The following is a 22,467-nucleotide window of genomic DNA, read 5'->3' as shown; positions in this document are numbered from 1 at the left end:
CATCGGGGCCCTAGGGGCAGTCACCCCCAAACTGGAGCAGTGGCTACAACAGATCCCAGGAACAACATCAGACATCTCATTCCAGAAATGTGCAGTTCTAGGCACAGCCAAGATACTGCGCAGAACCCTCAAGCTCCCAGGCCTCTGGTAGAGGACCCGAGCTCAGAGGATGAAACAAAGACCACCCGCGGAGGGTGAGAAGGGAATTTTTTTATATATATATTACAGTATATTTAGTCTGAAACTTGATTGGACATACATTTCATCAGCTTGACCCTTGAGTAGTGATTGACAGAAACCAAAATAAAAGACCTTTTTTGTTTTCAATATCATGCATCATTCTTTTCTGTTTTCATTGATTTAAAATGCATTTTTCTAGAATTCAATATAGAGGAGTTTTCATCAAGTGCACTCACTCCACCTTCACTGGCAGCAGATATTATATATAAAATGTTTTATTCAGTCATATTATACTCTCCCTCTGACCCTCAAAGTCATGTTATTGCTATCATCCTGTCATATTTTTACATATATACTAATTAAATTTAACCTTTTGGTGTGGTGTTTTTAATGCTGGTGCTTATAGTTGTGTGTTATAATCAACAAGAATTATAAGAGTTGTTAGGCAGCCGAGCTTGGCCAAATGTAACAAACCTTAAAAAGCTTTAAGTTAGATGATTAGTTATTTTTATTTTTTTATACAAGTAATTACCTTAGAACATAACTGTTATACTTTCTACAGATATATAGTTTTATTTTACAAATTAAACACACTGAAATGCTTCACTATTTGCATTTTTTGTACACTTATTGCACTGGGACTTCAGTGATGATTATACATGCTTAAAAAAGGTGAATTGCCTTAGTCTGTTGCTGTCGTGGGAAGGGGGGAACCTTGTAGCTTTTTAGTCATTCATTTAGGATTTTGTATGAAATCAAAATGCATAATAAATAGATCGCCTACTGTACGCGAGTGTTGCAAGCTTTTGGCTTTTCACTCCTTCCCTTCAGCTCGCCATGGCAACAACCTTTCCACCAGGTCTCACAGGAGTCTTTCGAGCTAGCCTTCCTTGTTATTATTGTTTATCTCTCTTGTCAATCATCCACATCACCGCCATGCTCATCCATATGCATGGTCCCCATCATTACACGTGGTTGCTCATTGGCTGCAGGGCCTGCCGGTGCCTATGCCAGCCTTTGTTCGCCGCTGTAACAGGTGATTGTGGCAGACTGGCACATTGTTGGGCATCGTTTTCACAGAGTGAAAGTGCACATGTGGGACAAAGCGATAAGTATGGGCATGTTGGATTAGAGCTTAAGCGGGAGAAGCAAGTCTCCCATGGGCTTAATTGTAGTTTATTTTGGCACACACACTACAAAACACTTCTGCATCAAATGCAAATTTAACAATGAAATGTGAAATACAATATACAGATTTGGAAAGTCTGGAAACATAAGACAAGAAAGCAAGTAGGGGCGTTGAATAAACATGGTAAACGCAAAGCAGAGTCAGAGTAAAGAAAGACAAAATGTAGTTGGGTGTAATATCAAATATGCTTCAGAAATTGATGGCCAGGACCCAAAGTACTGCATGTACTTTAGACTCATCATCACCAAGCAGCTCATCTTTAGCTAGAGGGTCTTGGCCTGGTACACTCCTGGTACACTCTCCTCAGGCTGAATATTGATTTAAAACACATACATTCAAACATGCACACTCACACTCAAAGGCACACCCACAAGGGAGTTAATGCACAATGCAGCACAGCAGTTAAATTTTGATTATGCGTCGTCCATTCAGCGTCTCCTCTAGCATGCTGGGTGCTGTATATACATAAGTGAGTTATGAAAAAAAGTTTTTCTGTTTTCATTTTCCAATTCTGTGTCTTTGTTTCTGTGACAGATGGCACATCAATCAAAAAGACACTCATACAGCAGGCTCCACAAACAAATTAATTTCTATTACTGTTTTGCATGCTTGCTCTCTTCTTATTTGATTGACAGTCTCATATGCTGGATTTGTATTAGGACGACTTTATTGCACTGGAAGAATATTCACAAATGAGACACAATTACAGAGAAAAGTGCATTCACTTTTCTCCACCTTCAAAAGTTTGTTGCCAAGTAAGTCTTCTGCATGCAGCTTTGTCATCATGTTTTGGGAGGAAACAGTTTTGTTTTTGTTTTTTATTAATGCCGAATAATGTTTTTTTTTTATAATTTTTTTTAGAAATTTATTTGAAGTTCATAGTTAATTAATATTTACAGTTTCTTTTATTTATTTATAAGTTCCTGATGCTCACGCAGTTTCAAGTATTGGTGAATAAACCTTGGGTTTTGTGGTGAGGAAACAATAAAAGAATATTACTTCTTTGTGTTTGGTCCTTTTTCCTTCTCTAAATCATTTCATTTTCTTTACAGAATTCCAAATTTCTGTTTTTGTCTTCCCAGTGTTAGCATTTGTTTTCTTAATTTTATTTCTAATCCTACTTTACAACCTTCTGTGGTAAATGTAAGTGCTCAAGTATGGATGTAAACTAAATAATAAAATAAATCTTTCATATTTTAACGACAAATTTAATGTCACACTAAGTATGTCAGGTTACCCAGCCCAAGCACTCAAATTAATCCCTCCCCCATCCGTCTCTCAACTGCCGTTTTCTCTCGCTTAGTGCTTGTGTTTTTCCCTTAGACTGAAATTCTCATTTATTTTAATACGATTTTAGAATCTGTCACACTCAGTTTGTTGCCTGTCAATCTTTGACTGCGGCTTTGCTAAGAGTGAGGTTGTGATTTGGCAGGGTGTAAATTTGTTCGACTTTCCAGCATGTATGAGTGATGTTTATTGTTTGACATACTTACTAGTGAGAAAATATCTTTTTTTTTTACTTTTTTTTTGTTGTTGTTGTTGTTTTTAGTAAGTTAGTTTTAGTTGCTGAAAATACCAGCCTATACCAATACATATTTGTTTTTTTTATTATGAAAGTGTACATATAAAAGACAACATGTCTTACATTTTATTTCAAGTACACAACCATTTTTTTTAGTTACATTGTGAAATAAAATGTTTAAGGGGACTTTCTCAAGTTGGCTGGCAATGCCGTATTATGTCAAAACCATCACCATTATCATAAACAAAATTCATTTTGATGGTGTTTTTTTCATGCATCCAGTTTCCAGTTTTGTGGAAGGAACCTTTTGTTTCAGATCAATCCTATCTACACCCACAAAACATTAGAATTAGTTACTTTTACTAAAAAAAATGCTTCTAGCCTTGTTTTTTTTTTTTTAAACTGTCAAGATGTTGTTCATTATATTTGTTTTTTTGGAGCACTGAGAAGTCTTCTCCTCTGTTGATTTTTTGTTATTGATTCAAAGTGAAGTCTTCACTGATTTGCCACGAGCCGTGCAGGGATCCTGCTGAGGTGTCACGGCAGGAAGATGGCAGTCCCTGGTTGCTCTTCACCACAGAGCATGGACAGAGTACAACATGTTTTTCTGCCTCTCAAAAATGAGCAGAACATCAATTAAAAGGAGAAAAATCACATTTGTCAAGCACATGGCAGATGTGGCTCTTCTGTCTTTGTAACAGATCTCTCATAAGCCTTTCAGATATGAGTGCAATTTATTTAGATAAGTCTTTTACGGCATCAAAATATCATCTGTTATTTTTGCTTTAACTTAGTTTAACACAGACTGTATTGCTCTGAGGAAAGCTTTGTCAACATATTTTAGTTTTATTAACAAAATCATCAAGAATAGAGAAGACTTCTCAAAATTCTGCAAAAATATTATTGTCAGGAAAATGTTTCTCGGTAACGTTAAGGTTTTATATGTTAAAAAGTAGACGATTCAACTTTATTTATTACTTGGTGTCAAAAAAGTGTATTATTTAATGCTACATTTGCAAAACATTAGCACAGACATTTTTCACACCATTTGGTACTATAAACAGTTTGATAAAGTGTAAGGCTGATGCATGTCCTGTATCATCCAGTTGTAACTTGGCATGGCTTTGCAGCTGCTTTGAAACTGAGCTCGATTCACAGGAAGCTGACTGTCAGCAGCAAAGATCAAAGTATGGAAGTAAAAGCCCTACAGATACTGTCATTCTCTACAAATGTTTACTCAACCGCATCCTGTATCTCATTACTCCTATACTCCTTTACCCTCTCAGCTGCCTTATTTCCTCAGGTAAAGGTCTTGCACAGTCTGAGTTGCAGTAGTGAAATAACTTCAGCAACATTTTTTGCATTTTAACTGTGAACAAGTAGTTGCAGCTAACCGAGAGAGAAAAGCAACAATTTAAATTTACTGTGAAGCTGACCTCTGACTTCTTCATCTGCTCTACAATAATGTATTGCAGATTTACAGAGAATTTTTTGCAGTGATGTTTTAATATATTGGAATAATGATTATAAACAGTCGGACTAATTTATTTGTTTGTGACATGGCCATTCTGAAAATCAAATATATATATATGGAATATTTTGACAGATAACAATTTTATTATTAGGTATTTTCAGATTTATAGAAATTGTGGCATTAGATTGCTACTGTCTAAAGTAAATTTTATTTATTTTAAGTTGGTACACAGATAAATGATTGTTTTGATATATAACTTTGATTATAATGATGATGACATTTAATGTGGGTTAAGAAAATCACGAAAGTAAACTGAATTCATCCCCTTTTTGTAACTGTCTCCATTTATACCAACAATTTATTAATTTTTACTAAACAAACAAAACAAAACACAATCAATATACCTTTAACACCCTCAGATTCCATTTTTAAAATTTATTTCTCTTTATTAAGTAGAAGTTTTGAGATTTGATTTGACCCTTTTTTCCCTTCATCCTGACTCGAGAAAGTACAGAGACGTGAGGTGTTGCTATCATACTTTCAGTAATCTCTCCTTAACTGCTGTATGTGACTGATAGCCTGTTGTGAAAAGTCTGGCTCAGCATCATCACCCAATCTCCTACATCGCTAAACATATGGTGCTGCCTTTGTGTCAATTGCACTCTGTGGGGTTTCTGATAATTAACACGATGACAAACAAATGAAATGATGAGCACAAGGTGGGTTTAATCTCCTTCACCTTGTTTTTATCAGTTGGAGCATTTCAGAAAATTGCAACAGAAATGTAGACAGTGCTACAGCTAGAAGCATTTTTCACTTTAAATGTATATGTCTTATAACATGCCTACCCAGGAGTAACTGCAAACAGTGCTTCCTTATTTCTTTATTGTAATGAAACATATGTGATTGGAAAAGACTCACTGTATGAAGTTGACAAGATATTCCAAAATGTTTGCCAAAAAGGAAGGATAAAAAACTGTTGGGAAATACACATTTGTCTGTTTTAATAGCAAAAGATACATAATAAATGACTTATGAATGGATGGTTTTTCATTCTGACCCAATGATAAAATAAATAGGAAACCTTTTTGAATATAATTTTTTTGACTGAACCTTCATTTCTAAAACGTTTTTGGATTCATTTTATGCCATTTAATTCTCAACTGAATGTAAAGCATGCATGTAAAAACATTGATTTTTATTTTTTGTTTAAAATCTTGTATGCTAATTTTTCAGCAGGTGTGAAACATCAATAAATGAACTTTTGTTAGTCTACTAAATAATTAACAACACTAGAGCAATAAACAGAGTTTGTTTATGACTAAAACAGAAAAAAATGGTAGAAGATGTACCCATTCATTGTGTAGCTTCTGTACAGTTCCTAAAAATCCAATTACACAAAAATAGTTGCATTATTATCATCAGCAACAATTATTTCTGCTTCTGCTGATATGATCAAAAGCATTTATTATTAAGTCACCATTGCTTGCTGCAGACACTAATTGGGGCTTTGGCAAAAAGCAAGCAGCATTTGATTTAATGGCTGCATCGCCAACAAGGTTGCATGGCTTGCAGTATGGTTTACTTTTTATAGTGCTGAATTCCCTCAGGGAATGACGGAGATGTCATCATTAGTGGGCAGTAGACTATAACTGTGTTGACTGTGATGGCTGCAGAGGTCCATAACATGGGCAGCCAAGTCTGTGGCCCAGTAGCAGCGTCTGGTTTGTGTTTTTCTTGTCTGGCCTCCCATCTGGTCACATGATCCTGCACTAGTCTGCTCCTGCTGAATAAATTTGAGGAGCTAATGAGCAAGGAAGCTCTGCAAAGACCTGGAAAAGGGCACCTCTTTCTTTTCTTTTCCTCTGAGAAACACAGGGGGGAAAAGTCGCTGTGGTCAATTTTATTAACTTGGCTGACCTTCACACAAACAATTAACATTTACTGAATACGCATCCCCTCTCATTATCTCCCTCATCTCCATCTTAATCTTCAACCTCGCCTCCACCAACCGCATCTTGTTTTATTTTTTTTCTGGCAGTACAAAAAATAAACCTTTTATCATGCAGTAGCAAATTAATGGCAAAGGCTCTGTATGCATTTCATAGACAATTACAAGTTGATGTGCATTATGCACCAGAAGGTCGGCTATCTGAGGATCCCTGACGAGTTTAGTAATTGGCTTAGGGCCATGACTCTAACGGTAAAAAAAGCAACAATTACTAGCAGTGGTTGTTTCTCCTAACCCATCAGCAAACCTCAGAACTCTTTGAAGGAAATGTGATCCTGTAGAAAAAAGGATGGAGATTTTGTTTTATTGACTCAAAAAAGCTATTTTTTAAAAACAATTTATAATCATTTGATACTTGAAAAATTGGAATGGATTGGTGTTAGAGGGGCAGGACTGAAAAGGGTGAATAGTTCATATTAATTGTCAATAATTAGTTTGCATAGTTGGGAAGAGCATTATACAAAAGCTTTGGACATTATCTGTGGAATTTCCCAAGGGTCGGTATTAGTAGCAAACCTTTTCATTCTGTGCATAAATTATATTTCAAGTACCTCAAATTATTATTTATTATTTGCAATGAAACAAAACATTTTTGAATGACGATTGGTAATGGGTTTTGGAAAAAAAATCACTTAAAAATAATGATCACTCTAAAAATAGTACATCAAAATGTTGGTTTGATAAATTATTACATAATTTGGGCAAAACTAAAATGGTGATCTTGTTTACTTTATATTAGACTTTGTCAATTAATATTTAGATAAATTATGTTGAAATAAAATGGGTATCAACTTAAATGTCATGGTATGAAATGAGACTACAAAATCAACGAGAAGTCCATAAACAAATGAATAAATGAAACAAAAATCAAAAAATCATTTCATATGCTATTTTTTAGTTCATTAAAGCTTCTGGTTAATCAACTTGTCACTTACTTTAACACTAGAAAGCTACACCCTAGACCACAGTTTTATTTGTTCTTGCCACACTTATATTGTGTAAAAATAATATTATTTTAAAGACTATTTTCAGTCTATTTTAAACCAGGAAAATTGAATGGAGACACTCAGGCTTGGATGGATATATATAAATAACTAAAGCTGTTATTATTGTATGTAACTTTTTTGTCCTGACATGAACAGAAAAATAAGAATTGCATTACCAGCAGTGTGTGTTTGTGTGTGTTCTTTCCGTTGTAGAACCTGATAAAGAACTTGCCTGAGCAGAAAGAACTGAGCGCTCTTGCGGAACTAAAGGGTGAATACGATGAGCTGGTGGAGTCAGAGCAGTTTGGCATTGTGGTGAGTATAATAAGCTGTTTTTAAAATACAACACACACTATACACAACCATTCTCCGGTGTGGATTGTTTGGCTTGTGAAAAAGCAAATAACAGAAAATTGATATACTTAAATTTTAGAAGGCTCCTGCCGTGTCTTGCAGTAATGGTTTAGTCAAACTAATAAGTTGAAAAGCATAAACAGCTCAGAAATTATGTTGAAACTTGGTAAGGCAGCTTCCAAAAGACAGAGACTTTCGTCAAAAAAAAAAAAAAAGTCCTTTAGACTTGTGCAAAGAATAGTTCAATCATTTTTGATGAGGATTCGGCATGAAGAACTTTGTGAATGCCGTACTTTGACATCAGCTGTCAGTGTTGTCTCATGATAAAAATCATAGCCCGAGGCTATGACTCCTGTCTGTTTAAAGGTCTTTGAAAAGTATGCAGCTTTAGGCAACCAGCCTGGTGATGTATCCCAGTCCTCTTATCAATTTACCATGAAGATCCAAAGTTCTTTCTTTGCTGTTGCATGATAAATAATGATGTGGAGAATATTGTATACTTGGATTAAAGTCTTCAGAAAATTACCTGTATTTTCATTTATTAAAGTCAGGTTTAAACAATTTATGTATACACAGAGCCTATCTGTAATTATTTTATTGTACATATGTGGCTAATTAGCTTTCAGGATTTTTGCAAGATGATAAATTTAATAATGCAAATTAAAGAAAAAATATATTTTAATCTGTTGTGAAGTCTATGTATTAGCAGCATTGCCTGCTATAGTTGCAAATCAGCCTGGGTTTAAGTGGTGTTACACCAACTAATGAGACTGACTGAGTAGGTGTGGTTAAACTGATGTATTGTAAACCTGTTTCAGAAGAAGGGAAGTGCATCTTCAAGCTGCTCTGACCTTTCCAATTAGTTACAGCTGTAATTACTTTTTAATTAACAACCTCTGCCATCTATTCACTGAGAGAATATCCAACACTTTTTGGCTACTGAGAAATATGATACCTTTAATGTTAACTTTTCTACAAGACCATAGAGGTACATTGTTTTCTTTAATAAAACACATGTTCAGTCAGACCCAAGGGTTGCAGATATGCTTCATCATGCCAGTAATTCTCTTTACTCACTGAAAGCTTTCTTCTTACGTCTTTAGAGGATGCAGTGAAGCAGGAGGTGGCACTTTGTCTCGCGATCTCACCAATGTTGTGATCACATACCACCTTACTGATTAAGCTTCTCCTCATTGCAGATATATTTAGTTCCCTTGGGAAATAAGCACTGCTCAAGCGTTCCTGTGCCCGAGCTGTCACCAACTCGCTCGATTACAGTGTGATTTTTATTATTGTATACAAATCAATTCAACGAAGGGGTGGGAGTGCTTCTGTTTGTGTCTGCCTTCACAACAAGGAACTGGAGGGGGAACAATCTTGTGTCAATATGTTGCTTTAATTCCCTCACCCAACTATCCATCAATACCCCCCCGCTTTCATTTCTAAGTTTGCAAATATGGTTTAAGGCTCTTCTGTCTTTTACATTCACAGTTCAGTTGCTTAAGCATTAAAATCTTTCTCATAATTAAAAAAAAAAATGTTTTTAAGGATAAAGAGTACTAATAATTGAATTGTTTACAGTATTAGTTATCAGCGATAGATTTCCTAGATACATTTAGCACAAAATGTTTAACAGTGATTGTTAGTTTCATGATACCATCAACAAAAAAACATAGTAAACTACATAGAGATTTACAAAAAAATGTTAGAAGGTGAAATTTTATTGAATATGTAGTAACTAATCTGTTTAAAGGCCTTGGGCTTTTGGTTTTACCCTGAACAAACTGTTTTCTTCTTTTGTGTTTGTGTTTTTTATTTCAACTCTCAGATGAGTTCAGTAAAGCTGCTGCGGCCACGACTCAATGGCATCCTGTTTAAGCTGACGTTTGAAGAACAGGTAAATAACATCCGACCAGACATCATGAATGTGACGTTTGCCTGTGAAGAGGTGAAGAAAAGCGAAGGCTTCAGCAAACTTCTGGAGCTCATATTGCTGGTTGGCAACTACATGAATGCTGGCTCAAGAAATGCACAGACATTTGGTTTCAACATCAGCTTCCTTTGCAAGGTAAAGTACGGCCACACCACAGATAAACATGTTAACAGTATAAACTGACATCAACATGAAAGTGATTTTTAAAGGTTCTTATTTTATTTTTCTTTTAACCAAGCTACAAGTTTCTATTCACATACTACCCTCTAATTTGACTGCAGTGCATGATTATAAAAACCTATTGGATGTGGCTTTACTGATAAAGGCAGCATCCATATTCACTAAAAGGTAAATATACAACGTGATGATTTAAGAAGAGCGACTAATATGGAAAAAAAACAATAAACTCTACAAACTCATGTTATTATATATTTTATAGGGAAAAAAAACAGACAAAAAAAAAACCCTACTTATATGAAAAGACATTCTACAGAGGCCACATCTGCACGGTGGAGTGGCATTGCCCAACTTTATATTTTATTACTGTTTTGCCAAAATTAGGGCATTGATTTATTGGATGTATGATATGAACAGCTCTGCCACTCCTAATTGGCTGCTTCTAGAGATTTCATCCTCTGGACATGTGTCCTTATGAGAGTTATTGTGCTCAGAACTCCCTCCAACCAGGCCTATCTTCCAATACACTTCTAATCCTGTTGTGGTCGGCTCAGGTCATATCCAGAACTGATTTAGGAAAACCTTCAATCTTCTAGCATCTAAAATTGAAGAAGATGAGAAACTCTCTATAAGGTTCTATGTGAACATTTTACTCTATCTGGAAACCCATCCTGACTTTTATTGAATAATGGAAACGACAATAATGACATTGTTATTCTTTTTTTTTTTGTTCCTTTTCTTTGCTTTACTCCTCCTGTCATTTTTTGGATCTTGTGGACTGTTGGGTGGGAGGGAATAGATGGACATTGCATTTTCTTCTCATGTCCATATATATTCACCACTTGTACTATTATGCTCTCTTTGAATTTAAAACAACAACAGGAAAGATGTAATACACAGACCTTGATAAAAGAACAAAAAACAAAAACACAACAAAGACGTCAACCCCATAGCAGGCTCAATTAATTGTATTCATAGCACACACACTCAGACAGTTTTACTTTTTGAATGATGCCCTACACAAATTCTAGAAAAAGAAAGAAAGTAAAGTAGATGTTATTGTCCTTTGAGTCAACAGGAAGCAAATTCAGAGAAAAACTTTGGAACAATTTATACTTGATAAGCAGTTGTTCAAGAATATCTACAGAATGACTCAGAGCTATGTTGAGATGAATTGTGAAGTTAAGTCATGTTGAATGTTATATGTTTTAACTGCTAAAAGCATTTGCATTTAAAAGGGTAACAATGCCATCTAACCATTCATTTGATCTTTAGCTAACTCCCAGTATTGTTATCATGCATATGCTCAAGGAAAGACCCAAGAACATATGCACTTTTAGGAGCTTTGTACTCTAAGTACAAAGGGACCATGGTTATTAGGGCACAATGCACATATTCATGGGAGTGGTGACACTAGCGAAATTCTCTGTGGACTGATTTTGTGAAGGGGCAAACTGACTGACAGCTGAGGTTCCATGCTAATTCCTGCATCTGCATGCAGCCATGGCTGTTTTACTATGAATGCATTTGGTACACAAATCCTGGTTAGAGTTCCAACTAATAAAGTAATAGTGGTTCAGATTATTGATGGTTTAAATATGCAAACACTCTTAAAAAACAGTTAAACAACAGCACAATTAAAAGAAACAAAATATATTTTTATCCATTTATAAGTGCACTGTTTTATTTCTTGCAATAATTATAGCAACATATGCTATTAACAATAGTTTTGAATGTAATCCTATTTTTAGGACCAAGCCAATACCCCCTTACTCAACAAGGTTGGTTGGTTTGATAGCTGTCAGTCAGTGGCAAGTTCCCAGTATCTCAGAATAAAAAATGTAGCTGTACAGTGTTTCAAGATTTTGGAAGCAAAGTTTCATAAACTTGGTGGTATGTTTCATCATGTAAGTTTAGCTGTATGGTTAATTATACATGTTTCTGTGGTACTAAAAAAAACAAAACAAAAACTTAAAAATATTGCATTGATATGTCATATTGTTAAATGGCATAGCACGTTTACTCATGCAGCACTGGGCTTTTTATTTATTTATTTGTTTACCTTTTTGGAAGAGAGCATACATGAATACCAGAAGACGGCTGCCTTTAAATCATATTTACAGTCAAGCTTCAGGTTGTATAAAAAGCTTTACTATGATGTTGAACATTGTGTAGTATTTCTGAAAGCTGAATCAGTCTGGAGTTTTGCTGTGAAGCATGTGAATGCCTCAGGGGGCTGATTGGGCCATTATTGATGGACAAGGGGGGAAAAGTATGCTTTCTCACTTAAATCAATCATGTAAATGGCCCCCTGGGTGGAAGGTCTAGGGTACCTAATGCGCTCATCAGGGAGGACGTTGATAATAGTCAGAATGTGCAGTGTAGAAAAAGCACACTTTGGCCTAACTTTGCCTTCAATGTTTATCTCTCCAATTTAACTCTTGTTTTGTGAGAGACAGAAAAATGTCATATGCACTTTTAGGAGCTAGGCAGGTCTCTGAAGCCCTTTTCACACATGGACATAAAAGATCACCCAGGCAATTGTGTGGAATAAAGTTTGCTCAAATCCTTGATTATATTATTACTAAACCAGATTTTTCATATCTACAATTTTATAAATGAAAATACTTTAGAGATGCATCAGTACACAACAAAACAGCAATAAGCAGACTATAATGCTGAAAGTATGCCCGATATATCAGTGTTTTATTAACACCACTCTGAGGAGGGAGATAGAGGTATTTATGGACAGTAGCTTCTTTTCTTTTTCCCATATCCATCTATCCATCCATCCATCCATCCATCCATCCATCCATCCATCCATTTTCTTTACCTACTTTTTCCTTTCTGGGTCACAGGAGAACTGGTGCCTATCTCCAGCGGCCATTATGCAAGAGGCGTGCTACATCCTGGACAGGTCGCACGTCCATCACAGTCAGATTATGTAATTTGAGCAATCTCCAATAATGATACAGCCAAGCAGAAAAGTGTATTGGGCAGCAACCACTACCACCATACAAAACTGTTCAGTGGGATTTCTTTTTCTGATTACCTGTTCTGTTCAAGCTGCCTATTACGTAGGCTAAGGACCCGTCCACACGAGAATCTCATTTTGTGAATACACAAAGGTTGTTTTTTTATCGTTTCAGTCTTTCCAAACTGGGTGCCGGAGTGAAAAAAATCTTGAAACACCAACACTGTGTTCATCTGTAGACAACCAAAATACATTAATATACATTAAGCATACATTTAAAAACATAATAAATGGAATTAGTTTTAAAACACTCAACACTTGTGTATAAATAACTTATCCTGATTGCTTTCAACATTATGAGGAAAAACCTTCCCTCCAGCTGTCTCTCACTGGGTACTGTGCCTGAAATCATCCATTATGTCCATGTATTTGGACTGACATGACTCCCAGACAATAAGAGTTAAATGTGACACAAAGTACAAGTTCCACTTTGTCATCAGTCCACAAAAGGATTTGGTTTTTGTTCTTGTATTCAGTATTCACATCTTGATCCACAACTATCCACATGTTTGTGGCAGTGTCATAACACCACAAACAGATCTGGCATACTTTCTATAGCGTCTGGGTTGTTTTCTTAGTTTCCACGTGGATGAAAACATTTTAATAAACGGTATTGTGTTTTCAAGGATATTTTTAGAAACAATAAATGGAGTGGAGGTGATGGGGGCCTAACTTACTGTGGAGGGGGCCTTATTCAATGTAAGAAAACAGGCAATGTAAAGCATGACAAAAAAGTTGTCATTTACATTTGTCATCCAAAACATTTCTAAAGAAACTTCAGGGATGTAGTTGTAAAATCAGCTTAATATTGCAATCAAAACTTCTGCTCTTGCATTAGAAGAGTATCAGTAAAAAAAAAAAAAAATTCATTGACATTATACTTGATTGTACAGGTAAAAAAAAATCAGTGTTTGTTACATAATGAGAATGTTTTTACTTTATATTTTTAAGAATACTTACGCATACAATATGCTTAAAGACCATGCAAATGTGCAGAGTATTAAAAGACAGAAGATGTAATGCTTTTCTGTCTTATTGAAAGGGGAAACAAACCATCATATTTACCAGTTCTGCCTTGTAATTAAGACCACACTGCGGTGATTCATGTTAGTTTTAACTTCAGTTGAGCAGTTGCTGCATTAAGAACAACTTTATAACAGGGAGCTATCTACTTAGTATTATTGTGATGTTGTGTTCAAAGCACCATTTTCTACAGTGAAAATCATTAAACTTGCCAGTGTCATTATATACTCATGACCAAAGCACATGAATTTGCTTTGTTTCTCTTATTTACAAAACATCTTCTAAACTCTAGCCATGGATTCAATTTCATGCAGATGCTGTATTTTTATCCATTTTGCCTTTCCACTAAGTCAGGATTATATGCAGCTTTATGAGCAACTATAAAATGTGTTTGTATTTTGTTGCTGTTTCATATGCAGAAGTTAAATTGAACAATCAATAATCCTTCTGTAAATGTGAATGCTTTATATTCCCATATCCACTGTTTTTGTTAGTAATTATACTTTTTTAATAAGAATTTGTAATCTAGATATTTTGGTAGACATTTGTTTCAGTGTAATATAGCCTTCTAATCTAAGCTATCTTTTATATAGAGAAATGTGTGAACTAGTGAGGGATTTAGAATATTTCTACCTTGGGGCAATTTATGTTCTGAAAAACTGAATTATGACAATTTCCAAATTTGTTACCAGAGACACTGCATGTAGGAGCCATCGTTTTTCCATCTCATTCTATTGAACTGATTTGTTTGAACATTCACACTATGTTAAGATGCCCTGGTAAAACATAATATGGTAAGACATATTGAGAGTATTGCTTCTTTTAACTGGCATGTTGCATTTAATATCAATATAAAAAGAAGGAGGGGAAAAAAATAGGGCAATTATTTTTGGGTACCTTGAGCTTTTTAGGACTCAGTGCTCATGTGCAAGAGTTCTAAATTTACACAATCTATAAAAACGATAGAATAAATGAAACAAGAAGAAAAAGTATGAATTTAAAGAGGTTTTTGACTTCAGAATGCTTCTAATGTGCAATGACTTCAATCCATGTCATGTAATTGTGACAAAAATCTTGTTACCTTTGATTTTGTGTTTGCTACACATTTCAGTGTTTATTTATTTATTTATTTATTTTTATAAAAGAAAACTGCTGAAGTCCCAGACTTAATTTTTAAAAAATAGTTAATTTAAATTTTTGAAGTGGGTTTTTGTGGGCAGGTTATGATTATGCAATGTCAAACTTGCAGCTGACGGCAGTCAGATGGATTAAGTTTTTGAAAATCAGAAATAAATTCTTATGCTGGTCAGGCTGAGGCCTGTTTTAGAGCCGATTCCAAAAAAAAAACAACTTTATTAAAATCCTAGCTGTTCAAGTAAATGCTTTCAACTTTTACATTGTCTAACTTTTGAACCTGATGTTTGTATTGACATTTATATGGACATTTATTTGACACTATTGTTTTGTTATAGGCTTTTCAAAAAGTTTATATTATTTTTAAAAGACAGGTTTACAGAGACCAGTGAAACATTCTGCATGCTTTGAGTTAGCCACTCTTATTTTGTCAGTAATATTCACCTTACAATGAACATATGTCTCCAGTTTCATCTGGTGATTCTAATGCAGCCCTATTACCTAAAGCAGCAGGGTCTCCCTATTTACGCCTACTGCTCCTAATGGAACCCCAGCGTTCCCATCCTCCTACTCTCTGTGGGCACTAGTTGAGTTCGGGTTAAAGATTCATTAATAAAGGATGTGCACATTTTTCCTGTGAGGCTTTGGGCAATATGCTACAACCTGCAGATGCACTTTTATACTCTGCTGCCGTTTCAGTCAGTGTGCTATTTATTGATCACAAATCAAATATTACTGCTATCAGAGAAAATGAGTGTGTCTGAGGTGATTTTTCATACTGCAATAAGAGTCGTGGTTTAATGATTCGCAAATTGAAATTCAAAATCCATGAAAACAAGTTATAGTTAACCAGCATATTAAAGTGAAAGATCATTTTGGTGTTATAGTATGTGTATGGTTTTATTACACTATTGCCTCTGACACTGAGTGCAGTATTTGTTTTAGTATTTCCTACATATGTGTAATTTAGCAAGTCTGCAAATGTATTTGCATGCACACATGTGTGGGCATGTCCAACTGCAGGTTAGACTGTGCAGATATTGTCAGGGTAAGCACACGGAGGTGTGTTGTGCTAATTAGCTTTCCCAGCATGCCATTGAAATGGCATTGCAATCACAGTAGGAAATGAATATGGAACAAGTTTTCTATGCACTTATATGAAGAATCACAAACAGGTGCTTGGCAGACACTGTATCACACTCACACACTTATAGTTTCTTCCTTCCTCATATCATTCTCAGGGGTGTGTCATGATTATGTGGATGTACCATGTAGCCATCATAAATTACAGTAGTTAGCTATAACATGATTGGTGTAAAATAAAGATTATGTAGAAAAATTGGGGGATAACACTTCCTGCAAAGAAAGTTGATTTAATCTGTGTTGTTTTTTTTCCCTCTCAGCTACGAGACACTAAATCAATCGGTCACAACACAACACTTCTTCATTTTCTGGCTGAGAAGTGTGAAGCGAATTATCCAGAGATTTTGAAGTTTCCAGATGAGCTGGAGCATGTGGAAAATGCCAGCAAAGGTATGTGTCTCTCTTTTTTTATTACCTAACTGCATATTAATGCGGAAACTTTTTTGGAGAAAGCCACACATCTTTGCATTGTCACAACAAGAGCAAATCCCTAAATCAGAGTGTTTATTTACTTAATATACTTTATTTTTAGCACATTATAACCTCGCACATACACATTTAATCCCCTGATGGCAACAAACATCCTCCTTTTGTGACAGGAATACAATTGTTTTGTGGGTCCGTGCTGTCATTCAGCCTGTCAATAATCTAATTCCACTTTAATTCTATTCTCAAGCATTTGGCAGATTCCCCACAGGCTTATTTACTTTGTTAGTCTTCTAATTGGTCATTTAATCTAATTCAACTAATTATGCTCTTGACTGAGGCTGCCAGCCATTGTGTAAGTGAACTGAATAGTCTCCAAACATTTTAAGTATTCCAATGTATGTGAGCACACATTTGGAGTTATATAAACTAAATTTTGTTCAAAATACTTATTCAAGGAGAAACCCGTTAGTTTGCTGAGACCAATAAATAAAGGCCGCTTCCTGAAAACCACATTAACTATTTTTGAGTAGAGAAGCTCCGTATTGACAGTGCAAAGTGTTGATATATTGACCATCATGTACAAAAACTGGAGACAGCCAAGCCCTTAAGTCTTACTTCTTCAGCTTGTTGGCCTCCATCACCACTGGTGTCCACCAGCGGGTCGTCCGGTTGTTGCGGTGACATGCACAAATGACCTTCAGGCCACAGCTCCTGGAAGCTGTATGTGTAACAGAGACCACGAACATGGCCAATTCAGGTTCCATATCCCTGACGTCCCCAGGACAGGTGAAAAACTGTCCTGGAGGTGTGAGTTGAAGATCTCACGGACAGGGGGCTCCTCCAGACGTTATCAGTTCACCCTCACTACTCATTCGGGTTTACCAGGTCTGTCCAGCAGCCTCCCCTGCCGCTGGATCCAACTCACCACCAGGTGGTGATCAGTTGACAGCTCTGCCCCTCTCTTTACCAGAGTGTCCAAAACATAGGACCACAGGTCTGGTGACACAATTACCAAATCGAAATGTCAATGTTATTCTAATATTGTTCCCAAAAAAACAAACATAGTAGGTTCAAACATATTATTTATTTTTGTAGTATAAAAACTCTCATGGTTTCCACTGATAATTTAAATATTCTCAGTTTTCTTTGTCATAGAAGTACGACAGTAGGTTTTTTAATATTAGTGTTGAGGTTTTGATATTTTGATGCAAATCCATACTCAACAATTTTTAAAAAGTGGACCGTTTGTACAAGCTAAAGTGTGTCTGTCATTTAAACATCCTCATCTGCTTAGATAATGTAGATATTTAAAGTGGTCATTAAAGGAACATTATGGTTAATGAAAAAAATGTTTAAAAAATACCCTGTTGTCACAGTTCTGCTTTTATTTTTTTTTTATTTTTGCTTTGCATTCTAAATACTATCATATTTTACAGTGAGGTTTCACATCTGCTTGAGCAGATTTGTAGCCTCTCCTGCCACTACATCATCTTGGATCCCCACTAATAAATCACTATAAAGGATGAGGATTTGAAGAAGATCTTTGTAGAACAGATAGACTTTGGCCTCCACATTGAAAAATCTAATAGATTTTTTTTTTTCTTTTTGATGTCCCCAAAACGATTTCTACCAGTTCAAACCTGCCACTATTTCACTAGCCAGTTTTGAAAACATGCTGTGCAGTACTTTGCAAATGTTTTGGATGTTTAAACATGGATTGAATTTCTACCAACCTTATTAGTCTGTAAATAGTAAATAATTTTATGTGGGGGCTTCTACACCCATTTTTTTATTTCTTATTTTGCTCTCTATGACAAATTTCCTGAATCAAACAGGCCTTCAGATAACACACTTTATATGTAGGTTGAACTAGAGCAGTAGACTGAAGGGCAGCTAAAAAGCATCAAGAAGATGAGCATGCTGAAAGAAGTGACAGCTTCCTCTAAAAATCTTACAGTGCAACAAGATTTTGCATAACAAGTCACAAGGCAGCCATCCTGCATTAACAAGGTCTCTCTCTGGCAGAAAACTTGCTGCAGACAAGTATTTCCAGATGGGCTGTCCAAACTTCTCACCAGAAGCATAACGAAACAGACTGAAAACACACTGGTCGACCATGAAAACTGAGCACAGCAGACAAAAAAGCAGCAAGCTGTCTTTTCCCATGGATTGTGAAGATCACTTGGTGCTTTTTCAATGATGACCCTAGAAAGCTTATTTTCTGTCCAAAGAGGAATGGTCAGAAGCGGACTTCATTAAAGTTTTTTTTTCAGTCAACAAAAGCAGCTTCTCTGATGACATTCCATCTATGTACAAAAACAAAAAGACTAGGCTACCAAAAAAAAAAAAAAAAAAAAGCTGATCTATCCTGATGAGTCAAATTTGGCTGTAATAGAAGACAATTTATTCCTTTAAGGATGTGGGAGCCCTAAAAGGAGCACTTTTTACAGGCATCAGTGAAGCAGGGTGGAAAATTTTTAGATTTTCTGAACAGCATTTTCTCAGATAATTTGGAAATATGACAGAATTATATCCAGCATGTGCTACTGTTAAGCAGTTGCCTAATTGGTCCCCAAATCATTGATCTCTTCCTCTCTCTCTCTCTCTCTCTCTATCTGTATCTCTCTCTTCCTGTGTGTGTGTGTGTGTATATAGATATATATATATATATAGATATATATATATAGATATATATATATATATAGATATATATATATAGATATCTATATATATATAGATATCTATATATAGATATATATATATATCTGCTGTTGGTCTTTCGACTTCCTCCTGAAATCTAAAGTTTTGTGGTGATAGATCTATTAAGACATCTGATTTACTAAGTGGAAACACAGTGGCAGTGGAACAAGTGGCATTTCTAACGCTAATGGTTCACTCTAGTGACTCCTTTAGGTACACTTTGTTGTGTAAAACTGTTGGAGCACATGGATATTTTTTGTGCATGTTATAATTTGTTATAATTCATATCTTGGCTACACTGGATCCATGATTGGTTTTTAAGTATTTTCTACTTGCTCAATATTTTGTCACACTTTTATACCGTTTAACTGCTTTGAGTAATTAGAGCAAAATGTGCAGGTACTTCCTGCTCTATTATTGTCAGTGTATACCTTGAGATGATAAATTATCCAATGATTGGTTTGCACTATGCAAATATATTAAAACAACTTTTTTTCTGTATTCCTCCCCTCCCCCACACCCATTTGTAAAGCTTTTACCTTGTTTGTTCACACAGCTTCTTATATGTATTGGCTTTTTGCTAACATTTGTCATTAGAAGTGTGGTATGGTCCTCTTTGGTTCAATATACTTGTCAGTTGCAGATAGTGGTGAAGGTGCAAGCATTGGTTATTGACATTTCATTGTACAATTTTAGTAGATGGAATCTTAATTCAGTAGACAATAGACTACAAAGGACCATTCTCTTTAACCATTCTGTTTCTGTGCATGTATGGCACATCTCTACAGTAAAACCTTGTTTGTACACAATATATTCAGCATGTACTTCCTATAGAGTCTGCTAAATATGCATTAATTTTTATGGTAACTGGACTATTAGACATTGACACTATGATTTGAAATGTACTCTACTCTTTTAATACCCCTGACCTCTTCTTGATAGTAGTCGCAAAGCCTTGAGAGAGGTGTCATTGACCAATTTGCCTTGTTAAATTCCCCCCCGAGATGAGCATGTGGGGCCTGACAATGGGTACTAAGTCTGTGTGGTAATTCCACTCAATCAGTGGCTCACTGACGATCTGTCTTGACAATCCGGGAGAGAAGGAAATATGACACGAATGTTCTCATAAATCCATTTAGTATAAGGCATAGCCAAGGGCAAAGTACTTTGGAGCTTGTGAGAGAGAAAATGGGGAATGAGCAAAGAAGAAAAAAAAAGATGAACTCTGAGAATATTAATACCACTGTGAATATATCTATTATCCACATTCATTTCAAGGCACTGCAGCATAATAAAGCAGTACCCATTTCCCATTTAAACTCTGAAGCAGTACTCTGCGCTGCATTACGTAGACAAAATGGCTTTCTGGATGTGGAGGGACACAGAAAGGATCATTTGTCTTCTGGTCTCAGTGGAATTGCATGGAGTTGTGGGGTTCAGAAGATATTCCCCCATGACAGTGCAAAGTAGGGAGGGAATCTGAATAAAGTCAGCAGTTGCAGCTTTAAAAATCTAAGAGGTGAACATCGTTCAAGCCAAACACAGCAATGCTAAGGCTTTAGAAAGCTAGTAACTATTTTAATTTAATTTTTGTTGTTTTACGTGTTTATTGATTTTGCATAAACAGAGATGTTCTAGCTTCAACAGACATTTAAAATTAACTCATGTCACAGTTTCATGACATGAGTTTATTTCATGGTGTTGCATAAAGGCCTGTAGTGAAGTTTAGTTGCTACAGTAAACACAGCTACAAGGATTGCTATGTCAACTAATTAGAAAATGTAAATGTTTACATGGTTTCTATTCTTTTTTACCAAAATATCAATAATGGCTTGCAGTTTATTGTGATACAAATAAAAAACAATGACATATGCAAAATCTACTGACATCCCCACTTTAAACTAATACATCCAAATAGAACGTGTATTCAGTACAAATTATATAAAATGTCAACTAAGATATTTTATAAGCTTCATTTTTAAATTATTGTTCTTAAGATGTTCTACTTTTATGATTTTCTGAGACTGATCAGTAGTACTTATGTAAAATGTTTTAGAGATGTTATTTTTAACCTATATATTTTTTTTCTCAATTCTACTATTTATTTATTTATTTATTTCAACATTATCCAAAATCCTGCTCCTCTTTTTTTGTGTTTTCACAAATTATTTTTAAAAATATCCAGTACCTCAATGTTATAAATTCACCTCCAACACAGTTCTCTCAATGAATATATTTAAAAAAATAAATAAATGTAACTATTATTTAACATTGCAAACTATTGTCAAACAGCAGTCTGACCTCATAATGTGCTTAAGCATCATTGATGGCTTTGGGTTGTGTGTGTTTCAGTGTCTGCTTTTGCTACAACTATGCTTTTCTCCCTGTTGTTTGGTCATTTTCAGTGTCTGAATGTCATTCAATTCAATTCCAATTTCAAGAACTCATTATTTATACATCAGAGGAGTTTGGCAGGTCACTTGCATTATTGAAGCTACAGATCTTAGTAAAGAAATAACAACAGTCTTGAGATTTCTGAGTCCTAGATTTCTTCTTAATTTGACTGAATTGTTTGTGTGTTGTTGCACATACAGATTTACTGTACATCACTGAGTTTTTAAAAAACCTAAACTAGATTTTATGATAAACCTAACTGAGCAAAACTGAATCATTTATTCATTTGCAGGCTTTAAGTTGTACCCTCAGATTAACCTAATTTTGTGGAAGACTAAATGACCACTTGCAGAGATCATCACATGATTTGATTCAGAGACATTTTTAGGGACTTGATGTTAACTACTGAATTTCCATCTTTGTATTAAAAATACCTCAATTTAATTTCAGATAAATACATGTTGTTCAGTTAATTTGTATAGTTTAAAGTAAATATGACCACCTAGCCATCTATACTTAAAACAGTAACTAAGAGTGCATGTTAACTGTTTGCTTATTGGTTGTTAACTCCTACCTGAACCCTGATGAAATAGCACAAGATGAGCAAGGCCAGCAGTGTAAATGGACAGTCTGTCATGAAGAATATTAGAAACAGAAAACAGACCTGTCTAGCTCCACCAGTGCAGGATGAGTGATGAGCTCCAGAGAGATTTGTTTTACTCTTTTTCCTGCCCTCGCTTCATGGTGGATGAGTTGTTCATTGTGAAACTATAACAACTATTCT

General features: G+C 35.3%; 1 protein-coding gene across 5 annotated transcripts in view; it reads left to right on the top strand.

Moving 5' to 3' along the window:
* diaph2 (diaphanous-related formin 2) overlaps positions 1-22,467 on the top strand; it is a 347,968-nt gene that overhangs the window by 201,299 nt on the left and 124,202 nt on the right. For all 5 annotated transcript variants that reach the window (XM_017408298.2, XM_017408297.2, XM_017408299.2 and 2 more), the window contains 3 exons: positions 7,576-7,677; positions 9,545-9,784; positions 16,421-16,550. In XM_017408298.2, the coding sequence (XP_017263787.1) occupies positions 7,576-7,677; positions 9,545-9,784; positions 16,421-16,550 (472 nt within the window). The remainder of the gene's footprint in view (positions 1-7,575; positions 7,678-9,544; positions 9,785-16,420; positions 16,551-22,467) is intronic.

The sequence above is a fragment of the Kryptolebias marmoratus genome, linkage group LG9 (assembly GCF_001649575.2).
Source record: "Kryptolebias marmoratus isolate JLee-2015 linkage group LG9, ASM164957v2, whole genome shotgun sequence".
Classification (NCBI taxonomy): domain Eukaryota; kingdom Metazoa; phylum Chordata; class Actinopteri; order Cyprinodontiformes; family Rivulidae; genus Kryptolebias; species Kryptolebias marmoratus.
The sequence above is the reverse complement of the archived record's forward strand: the minus strand, read 5'-3'. Positions and strand labels throughout refer to the sequence as shown.